The following is an 11196-nucleotide window of genomic DNA, read 5'->3' as shown; positions in this document are numbered from 1 at the left end:
GTAGATATTTTGTAGATTCAAGGAACAGGACTAAAAAAGGAAGTACAATAAAAACGTTAAAAAAAAAGAGATATTCACATCTCCATCGATAGCTTTATTTTATTTGATTGCACGCGGCGTGTCTCACCGGTGGTTGATCGCAGGCAACCCTCACATCCACATCTGATATCGTGCGGCATGGGCAGAGTCGCACCGCGGTCCAGTAATAACTTGAGGATCTCGTAGTTGTTCCGCTGCGCGGCCAGAATCAACGGCGTGATTTCCGGCGGATACCTCGCGGAGGCTGGATCGATCTTCTGCCAGCTGTGAGTGATCTCTTTCGTAGCTGCGACAGCAGATTGCACGGTTATTTTATATAGAAAAGCATAAGATTTCGAGGAACACGATTGTAAATTTTGTGTTCAATTTCCTTTCAGTTGAATCGGAATTTTATCCTTTCAAAGAGAAGGGAATGATGGAATGTGTTAGCGAAGATGTAGAATATTAATTTCGTGATATTTCCTTTTCTTTGAACTTTGGCAATTTTGGACAAACGATTTTCCTGCTGCCAATTTTTCCATTTTATCTGGAAATTTCTTTCGCGCATGGGAATTTTATTTTTCGAAGGGAAACGATGGAATGTGCCACTGTAGTTGAAGAATCTTAATTTTACAATGTTTTCTTCAGATTTTGGAAATTCTCGGCGAAAGATTTTCCAACCTTTTCAATTTTGTGTTAATCTTTTCAAGTCGCTCAAGTTTTAATCATTATTTTTTTGAAATGTTCTATTTTTTATATATCCTTCTTAGAATAGAGGAAGAAGGTTAGTCGATCTACATACAGGGTGAATTTTAAAGAAACAGCGCATCTTTTGAAATTTTTATGAATTTTTGCCTACATTGAGTTTAATTAGATAAAAGAAAATAGTATTTTCATTGAAATTTTCATGAATTTTCGGCCATATTAAGTTTCAATATTTTTCATTCCAATTCTGCATTATACTTAATAAAAAAATCATCACTCACGATTATCCTCCGGCTCATAAGCAGCAGTCATAAGTTCCTCATGCTCCAGCAACAACTCCACAGCTTCCACGAATTCCTGATCGATCGCTCGTAGAAGTGCATCTTTCGTCTCGACGCCCATCACTATTAATAGTTCCACCATTTCTAGGTTTTCTGCGTCGATTGCTAGAGACAGCGCGCCGCGACCCAAACTGTCCACGCAATTTATGTCCAACGACTTGCCCTGGAATTGAAACGCGAATGTTACGCAAGGAAAATCACACTAGAATGGAAAAAATGAATTTCGTTGAAGACTCACGTTTATGTCACCCTTATGAGCAGACTGGATGAATCTTTTAACGTTTGTCAGGTCACCTCTTTCAACTGCCAAGAGGTATTTCTTTTCTTCGATGTTCAGAGGCCTGGGAAGTTGGACCACGTAGGTCTCCATCTCGTTTGGAGAAGCTTCTAGTTCTTTTGCTGTCTTTTCGTAGCCCATTTTGGACCTCTGATGGGTAAAAGAAGATTATTTAAGTGTTAACTTGTAAGAAAAAATGTAAGGAAGAATAATATCCAGGAGTGAAGTAAAGGGAAAAATGTTAAATTGACGAAAGAGCAAGTAGTTACATATGTCGATAATAGATATTCTTCAGAATTAAGAAAAAATTTTTGGCTCCTTTCTAGATCAATTAATGTGAATAGGAAATCTTCGCTATTAAAATAAAGATGTGAGAGTCTCAAAAATATTTTTTTCAGAGCAATTCTGGATAATATTGACACTTTCTCAGATCACAAAGATTTTCGAGAAAAGATTGTGACTGAAGGAATGTAGATTAAAGCTCCACTTAAATGATCCAACATTCACTTCGTCAACTCGTTCAATTTTCCTCAATTCTGTTAAAACAAACTCCACCGCACTAATTAACTCGTATCACAAAATATCACATTCCACCCCCATTACGACTTCGACGACTATATCTCCTTGCGTTCCACTTACAATCCATCGTCAACCACGTTTTCAACAATTTCACTATAACTTACGAACCTTCTTCTCCTACTCCCGTTACGTAACTGGGTCTCAAATGATATCGATGGATCTCTCAATGGATCCTCCAGTTTTTACAGCACCACTGTCAAAATTGCACACGAATTTGTTCACCTGCAGTCCGTGTGTAGTCGTAGGAGAAACCACGGACGTCAGGTTGCTAGTGTAAATTTACGAGAAAACGACGCTGTGCAGTGCCGGCGCCGCTTATATAGCGGATGACGGAAATCGAATTACGAGTATTAACCGAGACCCTGTTTATTTGCCCCGTCGCTTAAGGTGGCGTACACATGCGGACTAATTTGCTTATCGATATCTCGTTAGCCACGTGACGGTCTGTTAAGGGGTACTCGAAGCGGCCGTCCGTGAAGTGTGGCCGCCATAATGGCGGTGGCAAAGTACTGTCCTCATGAGAGTGGCTGATGCCATTTTCCTACGAGATCTCTGTGTTGTCTCACAGAACTGTGCTTATCATTCTTACGTTGATGGTTAATTAGTGGATTGTTGAAGATCTGGGAAAGGGAAGGGAATAAATGATGAAAATGTTGGAACGTTTTACGGTTAAGGAATGTTGGAATGTTTGTGGTTGAGGAATGTTGAAATGTTTTATGATTGAGGAATGTTGGAATGTTTTATGATTGAAGAATGTTTGTGGTTGAGGAATGATAGAATGTTTGTGGTTAAGGAATGATGGAATGTTTTATTGTTGAGTAAGATTGGAATGTTATATTGTTGAGTAATGTTGGAATGTTTCATGGTCGAGTAATGTTGGAATGATGATAATGGATAGGTGGGTGTAAAATATGGAAATTTGATCATGTTTTATGATTGAGGAATGTTGGAATGTTTTATGATTGAAGAATGTTTGTGGTTGAGGAATGTTGGAATGTTTATTGCTGAGTAAGATTGGAATGTTATATTGTTGAGTAATGTTGGAATGTTTCATGGTCGAGTAATGTTGGAATGATGATAATGAATAGGTGGGTGTAAAATATGGAAATTTGATTACGCATTTTTTTAATGAGAATATTCTTTATTCTGGAAATTATGTATACTTCAGTTCATACGTATGCTTGTTCTTTAATTTTTGATACTATTGTCTGCTTTCTCGTTTGGGAGAATGTAGGATTGGATCATAAGGTTTCTCTAGAAATTTTTAAAATTTCTTTCTTACTTCTTCCGATTATTCCCTGTTTCTTGGTGTTCGAATTATTAACTGTATTAATTGAATTTATAATGGGTAAAGTATTATTACTCTTCATAGTGTAAAAGTTTCGAAAAGTGGGGTTCCAATGTTCGAACTGTCTATAATAATTATTTCTTTACACCTGTGCTTCACGCACACATATCTTTTCCTTTTAAGTTTTATAGGATTTAAGCATTATACAATGCAATAAAGTATCGACGATGTAATATCTTCCAAATTACCAGACGAAAAAAAAGCGAATCTTCAGACGCGTTTTAGCACTTTCCGTTGTTATGGCTCTGCAACACGATCGTCCTTGATATTCTTTTCACAGGATCGTTTTACGCGGATTGTTCTCTGGAATAGCTTCTAAAAGTTACGATACCCTTAGCTCGTGAATCTTTCAGATCGATTTGTCCACCGCCAAGCATCTCCTTCTCGACGATAGCTATGGCACGATAAAGTATAAGTTGCAATATATTTAGATGAATTAGCTAATAAATCCTTCTAACGAATATCACTTCTTTGACGGATTCTTTCTATTTTCATTTCAATGTATCTAAAAAATTCTCAACTTCTCCCTATTCAACCTAGAAATCCTCGACTTTCAACCGTAACGAGGACACGATCGACCGCCTAATTCCCACCTAACGATGTCCTCACGAGATACGCCAAGGAAGACCGTCGCGACGTCTTCGCGGTAAACAGCTCAAAGCGTTAATAAGAGCTGAAACAGTATTAAGGCCGATTATCCACGCAACCTGCTCGGTTACAACTGCGAAATTCATTAAACTGGACCCGTATTAAAGTGTTCCCTCTTATGGCTTATCAGGTCGCCGGATGAGGGAGGTATGAGGGTGAAAAAGAGCCATTCAGCTGTTTGCACTGCGGCTTCATCCACCCTTCCTCTCGTTGCAGTCGATGTTTGCTCGTTGGCTGCAACCACGTAGATGTTCCACGATCATGGATCTAACCCAGACCATCTAGCAGCTTCCGTTCGCCAAGCTTTTTCCACTTTGACCGCATTGTTTCGAAGGAGAGTCGATTGGCTGGTTTAAGAGGACTTTTATTCGATTAGTTGGATGATATCAACAGGTCTTCGATCAAGAGTGTTCGTTTGTGCTTTAGAGACAGGTCGGTTGTGTATTCTTTTTATTGACAGAGCTTTGGACTACTGTAGAATTTTCTATTTCGTAACTTTACTTTCATTTTTTAAGCATTTTTCGAATTTCTTATCTGGCCTGTTATTTTCAGTACAATGATTTGTGAGTTTTTTGTCTATCTCTGATTTTTAAATACATTCTTGTGAATTTTTTCATTCAGAGAGCGTTGAAGTCCTGCAGAATTTTGATTTGATGTGCCATTTTGTATGGACCTGTGATTTTTTGGGGGGTTTCATTGGATTTTTTTGGAGGATATCAAGAAATATCTGATGAACCTGTTTATTTCAAATACCATTTTGTGAATTGTTTTATTTGTAAAGCTTTCAAATAATCTTTCTTCACATCTGTTCTTTTTAAAATTCTGGTTTTACGACATTTTCGAAAGTTTCCCAATTTAAACATATCTTTCTTCTCTATTTTATGTCAAATTCGTAATAGTTTGGTATCGTAGATTACTGATAACGAGTAGAGAAATTTTCTCTTAGTAAACTATGTTCCGTATTCAATGTGTATTTGGTTATTACATCGATAAACACAAAAAGAAGTTTCTTCCTGTTTTTTGGCTTCTCTTGTGCACAGAGGAACTTCTAAAGTTATTCGAAGGATGTTAAACGCAAGGAAAATAAAGGGACCCATCGATGCTGACTCAAGGAAACTGCAAAATGTCAACAGTCTGAGAACTCGATTCCCTGGCGCAAAAATAATACGCCACGTGTTAGATCGAAGGGTGGCGATAAAGTAGACATGAAACTTATGGTGTACCGTAGGATATAGCGTTGCAATTATACGTTACACACGTGTGTGTAATGTTGTAGTAATCGAAGAGGCGTCGTTATCTTTGACTCGTACTACTTGATCCTATAAATTATCAATTTTTCTATCACTTACACTTTCTCAAACTTTTCCATTATTCTTACGTGAAATACAATTTCATTTCTGTATTAAAATTGGATATTTTCATTCATTTTTAAATATTCTAATTGAACGGCTGAGAAAAAGAAGGAAAATATTTCTTTGTGCACAAGAAATCGAAAGAAATGATTCGCAGCTAAACTAATGATTAAAATAAAAATCTTTCTATCGTGAACTTATCTCTCAAGGCGGTAGTAAAAATTCTCAAAGGGCAATTTTAAAATAATTTTCATAAACAAGAGGCTATCGCAGTTGAATTTTACTGAAATATGGAATTTCTTTTTTTCTTCTTTCTCGTTAAACTTTTCTCCGTTAGAAATATCACAATGAGTTTGCAATAGATATCGTAAGAAATAATTTTAACATATCGCATTCCATCTAAATCAAAGAAAGTTGACGAAAATATTATTCCTCCGTGAAAATGAATTTTTCAGTTGAAAGTAGTTACCGAAGTATGTTTAATGAATTCTTCCACTTCTTTCGATACAATAAGACGCTCTATACAAGGGAAAGCGTTTAGATTTCTTGGATAAATGTCCATGTCAACGAACCTTCTCGGTAAATGGTCGATAAACGATTCCGTTTAACAAGCAATCGATGTCAAACTATTGGGAATCTATCGAGTGAAAGCGGATAAAGAAGCGTCTTTTTCCGTTGGTCGTTCGGAAGCGAGAACTTTCTTTACGCGGGAAAAACGCGTCCGTCGGACGCAGAGCGGAAAGAAAAAGGATGTAAGTGAGGAACCACGGTGCGGATAAATCTCTGCCACGAATCGTCGCGATCTTCAGTGTTTCGTTTCGTTTCCAACGATAAGTAACCAGCTATCTCTTGTATTCTTAAAGGTACTCGTTGTATCGTTGAACGTTCGCGAATTTATCATCGGTTAATATGGTGTCGACAGGCTGTGTGATAAATTTTCCAAGGTTGTTCATGCTTTTCACTATTTTTGTCATCTTTCTTGGGAGTTGTTCGAGCGATGAGAGCACCGAGAAGGTTCCTGTGAACTTCCGGTACAGAGAGGATCTCGAGGCTGCCGCCAGTGAACACGGAGGCAAGTGTTACCCCTCGAAATTTCGCGAGGTTAACCCTTTGCAATCGAGTGGCGACTGAGTAGCGACATTAAATAATCGCCGCTTGGTAAATAATTGATCAAGTCAGAGATCAGATCTACGGGCCCTCTACTTTGATTGCCGTAGTGAAATAGAGAATACGTCGAATATTTAACACGTTAAGCGCCATGCCTGTGCAAGATTGCGATAAGACTGCATGTGTTTTAATAATACTCGTTAAAATTTTTTTGTGGTAACAAGTAATATTTAGGTACATTCTTTTATAATCTTCAAATTATTTAAAATTTATTAATAGTAGAATGTAATTTTTTAAATTGTATATCGTCTGTCGACTGACTGACGCGGCCCGAACGAAAAATATACTGTCAGTCACCGGTGACTGACATGGCGCTTAACGTGTTAAGTAAGATAGTATGGTTTGGTTTTACGTTAATTTTAGAAAATTTCTAAGATCCGATTTGCAAACTTTCCTACAGAAAAATCAGCTCCGAGTGCAAAGGGTTAAAGTTTCTCGGGGGTCACTGAATTTGAGAGAGAAAATTAATTTCCTATTTTTTTTTAATAAATTTTTACGCTTCTGCTGTGTGCAAACAATTTTTACACAGTGTTCAGCGTCTACGGATTTTTTATTTTTATATTTTGTATTTTGTTTTGATAATGGGAAATTACTCGGGAAAAAGGACTTAATTGCAGAAAGTAGAATGAAATGTCATTAGTTATGTGATAAATATTAATAATCCCAGTTATCGTTCTCCTTTCGTCGAAATCAACAATTCCGCCGGAAACTTTCAAGGTGAAGTGAAAAGCTTTATTCGCGATTAATTCCAACAGGTGGAAGCAAGCACGAGGAAAAGGGTGGCGGCACCGAATACGAGGAAGATCATCGTAGCTTCGACGAGGAGAAGGGCAATAAGGTACAACATTGTTATCCAGACAAACTTTGTGCACAGAATGGTGAAATTCTTACTTAATTATACCTTAACAAACGAATTTACATGATATAATATTTCTTGAAAGCTGCTTATTTTAAGAGGTCTCTAAACCAGTGAAAAATTCGAAATATAAACATTTCAATTTATTGAATTTTTTTTCATATAACATATAACATAGTATCAAAGAGTCAACCCAAAAGTTTGAAATATTACATGAAAAAATTTCAATAAAAATATTCAGTTTATTTAAAACTTGACTTCAATGTTTTTAACGAAAAATCAATTTTAAAGAATTAGAGAAACGAAAATGAATGATAAGTTAATTATAACACTCGAACCAAAATTGTCGCAAAAATTCGTGAAGCAATCTAATACTACAAAAAGTCCCAAGAATTCCTCAATTTTCATTCAAATCTTCGACACTTTCGATCCACCTTCCAAAAATCTTTAAACCAAAGAATGAAGAATTAGAGAAAAGAAAGAGCACTCAACTGTAGAATGTGATTAGTATTGCAAGGACCTTTAAAAATTCCTCAATTTTCATTAAAATCTTCGACTCTTTCGATCCACCTTCTGAAAATGATTTTATCTCTACATTCATCAAGACGAGTCTCCAACACGATAAATCCTTAATCCAAAAAATCTATACATCACCGGTAAGCAGTAATTCTGAATCTCGGTGCAATATCACAGCTGCAACAAATCTCTCGCAGGATTCTCTTCCTCTGGCGGCCGTGCTCGTCATTGTCAACGTCCCTGTCCAAGACTCTCCCTTTTTATCGCCCGTAATATTAGTGTCCAGCCGGTTCCCGTGGGATTATTTATTATACGGTCGTTGTTGCGCGAACGACATCCTTGCAGCGGCCGAACGACGCTCCTTTCTTCACCGGGAAAATATTCTTTCGTAACGACGAGACGGTATTTCGCCCTTTTGCAAGACACACGCCTCCGAGATATTGCTTCTCACGTTTATCCCAAAGGGCATGCCGGCCACGTTGGCAATTAATCCGTCCATGAACTCGTCGTTTGTCTCGAGATTGCCTGTCTGCTGGAAATTCTTCGATTCTGCGATTTTTCGCCGTGAATCCTTCGTGTGACCCTCGTAGTATCCTTTTTTACGATATGGATGGTAATATTGTATGTTTTTTTGGTGGAGTAGGCTTGAGTATTGGAAGTGTTGGAGGTCCATTTTGATCAGGGGAATTTTATATAGTGGCAATTTTTTTGTATTTGAAGGGTTATAAGTGAAAATTTGGGAATGTCGAAGCTTGGAATATTGAAGCTGAGAATATTGGAATGGGGAATGTTGAAGCTTGGAATATTGAAGCTGAGAATATTGAAATGTGGAATGTTGAAGGTGGGAATGTTAAAGTCGGGAATGTTGAAGCCTGGAATATTGAAGTTGTAAATATTGAAATGTGGAATATTGAAATGTGGAATATTGAAATGGGGAATGTTGAAGCCTGGAATATTGAAGCTGAGAATATTGAAATGTGGAATGTTGAAGCTTGGAATATTGAAATGTGGAATGTTGACGGTGGGAATGTTGAAGCCTGGAATATTGAAGCTGAGAATATTGAAATGTAGAATGTTCAAGTTAGGAATGTCGAAATTATGGTATAATGAGAAATGAGGATAGAATATTCACCTAAGACTTTCAACGCTGAATTAGGTACATTTTTGTAAGTTAAACGAGACACCAGAATATTATAACACTTTGTGATCATTTACTTGGTAAATTCTCTTTCCATCAATATTTTCTCTCTTCTCATCATCCTTACGACACAAATTTCCTCCAATCTGTAATTTTAAAATATCCTAAATACAGAACAGTAAATATAGAACATCCCCAAAAGTCGAGTTAAAAATCCAAATATGCCTCACCAAAGAAATACAAATTTTGAAATACTGTAATTGAATTCAAATTCTTCTCTCTACTCATTTATACTTGGTTCAAAACAGGGATACAAGGTGTTCCACGAGTTCGACAAAGGCGAGAAAGGCCATCATGATAAAGAGGACCACAAGCGCAAGTACGACGAGAAGAAGGGAGAGGAGGAGAAGAAGCACGAGGAAGCCGATCACTATGACGAGAGTCACCATGACGAAGAAGGGGAAAAGGGTGCAAAATTTGACGAAGAGGGCAAACATCAAAAAGGCTACAGCACCAAGGGAGAGCACAGTGTCTTCAAAAAGGTTCAATTAAAAAAAGAAAGAAGAACTGACTATCAACTAAGTTTATAATTGAATTAATCGTCGCCTAATTATCGTTGAAAAATCTCCGACACAACTTTCCTTTGACACCCGCTAAACTTGTTAATGAAGAACAAGTGTCTAACAGTTTTTTGCCTCTCGTTGAAGTTTTAACAACTTCGAAATTCAATTTGTTAAACATCAAACACAGCGACGGGTGTATCTTGCGTTTGGGGAAAATTTAATTAAAAAATTATGAAACCTGGTAAATATTATAGGACGAGTACGAGAAGAAGCATGATTTTTATGACGAGTATCACGAAGACGGGGACCATGAGAAACATGGCGGATACCATCACGAGCATGAAGGTAAAAAGGGTGGACACGAGAAGAAAGGACACACTGATTCTGCTCGTCGTGAGGTTTGTTAAATTGACAAATTTCATATAATTTTGATTAACTGTAATTGTATATTGGACCATTTTTAGAATTAAATATCTTCAGTGAAATTTCTATATTTTAGTTAGAATTTAATTCGAATTTAAATATGACCTCGACTAAAATTGGAAGACGTTCTTTAAATGTAACGAGCTTATTCATAATTCTATTCGGCCATGTTCAGCATTGGCTATCCTTAGAATTGAGGCTATTAATGGAAAAAGGGCACATAAGTCTATGATTTTTCCTTAAATCGTTTATGCTGAAGCAAGTATGTGTTATATGTACATATAAATTTTTTATTAAGTAATAAGATAATGAAAACTTTGAAATCGATTTTCTTGAAATGGCATCTTGGCAATATAAAAGTTTATATAAAATTAACTATTTTAAATTATTTAAATTGAAATTCCAATCTCTATGTTTACATTATAGTCAGAATTTAATTCGAATTTGAGATTTTAACTAAAATTGGAGAAAATTGGAACATTGGACAAATTTTTACATTTTCGATAATCAACATCTATCGATATATCAGAATCACCATGGTAAGAAGAAGAAGCACGAGGAGGGCCATCATCATCGCAATCAGAAAGGCCGAAAGCTCGACGAAGGCCACGACAGTCATCATCGACACGATAAGAAGTACGGGAAAAAGGGCGGACACGAGGCAGGGAAAAAGTGGTTCTCCAGCAGTGGTCATTAAATTCCCCGAGAAAGTATGTTCCTCAAACACGAATGTATGTTTCGAAAGCTGTCTTTCAACTAGTCAAAAGAGAAAAATATTTCCTCGTGCATATCGAAGTTCTTCGAGGAAGAAGATTCAAAGAATGATGCTGTAGTACGTTGAAAAAATGTTACGAATTAGAAAATAAAATAATAACTGGTATATTTACAAAGTTATTCGGTGAAAGTTATACAAACAACTTATCGAAACGATAAAGTTTGTCGAATTATGTCTGCACTTTCTTTCGAAGTGACTTTGGTCGTGGCAAAATTCTCATGGAAGTCAACACATCGATCCATTCATAGAATTCCCGAGCAAATAGACGGTGGAACAGAGGGGAGGAAGTAGTCGAACATGGGAAACAGAAAGCACAGGCGTAAATAGCGGTGCAGGTGTGTGGAATTGTGTCTGTTCGTTGACTGTTCGAGGTGACGGGCTTAATAAGTCCAGTTACCGTCGAAAGCTCGAGGAAATGGAGTCTGCGTTATTCATACGGTGTCTTTATTCGAAAAGGTTCGACCACCCACGTGCTTCTCGTTTAAATAGT

The 11196-nt window shown here is 36.9% G+C and overlaps 2 protein-coding genes across 2 annotated transcripts in view; one reads left to right on the top strand and one right to left on the bottom strand.

The window, feature by feature from the left end:
• LOC108579819 (transient-receptor-potential-like protein) overlaps window positions 1–2194 on the bottom strand; it is a 10275-nt gene extending 8081 nt beyond the window's left edge. The window contains exons 1-4 of the mRNA XM_017943440.1: window positions 2029–2194; window positions 1303–1491; window positions 1005–1227; window positions 128–325 (exon numbers count right to left, since the gene is read on the bottom strand). Of these exons, the coding sequence (XP_017798929.1) occupies window positions 128–325; window positions 1005–1227; window positions 1303–1482 (601 nt within the window). The 5' untranslated portion in view covers window positions 1483–1491; window positions 2029–2194. The remainder of the gene's footprint in view (window positions 1–127; window positions 326–1004; window positions 1228–1302; window positions 1492–2028) is intronic.
• A 3983-nt stretch (window positions 2195–6177) lies between these two features.
• LOC108579750 (histidine-rich glycoprotein-like) lies at window positions 6178–10628 on the top strand. The gene is made up of 5 exons (XM_017943357.1): window positions 6178–6340; window positions 7191–7273; window positions 9254–9487; window positions 9763–9906; window positions 10461–10628. Exons 1-5 carry the CDS (start codon window positions 6178–6180, stop codon window positions 10626–10628), a joined length of 792 nt encoding a protein of 263 aa, XP_017798846.1.
• Window positions 10629–11196: the final 568 nt, after the last annotated feature.

Source organism: Habropoda laboriosa, unplaced genomic scaffold (assembly GCF_001263275.1).
Source record: "Habropoda laboriosa isolate 0110345459 unplaced genomic scaffold, ASM126327v1 scaffold72, whole genome shotgun sequence".
NCBI lineage: Eukaryota > Metazoa > Arthropoda > Insecta > Hymenoptera > Apidae > Habropoda > Habropoda laboriosa.
The sequence above is the reverse complement of the archived record's forward strand: the minus strand, read 5'-3'. Positions and strand labels throughout refer to the sequence as shown.

Coding starts and splice junctions, on each gene's coding strand:
- LOC108579750 (XM_017943357.1), top strand. CDS start 6,178: ATGGTGTCGACAGGCTGTGTGATAAATTTTCCAAGGTTGTTCATGCTT. Junction 9,488..9,762: donor AGCACAGTGTCTTCAAAAAG/GTTCAATTAAAA, acceptor TAAATATTATAG/GACGAGTACGAGAAGAAGCA. Junction 9,907..10,460: donor CTGATTCTGCTCGTCGTGAG/GTTTGTTAAATT, acceptor TCGATATATCAG/AATCACCATGGTAAGAAGAA.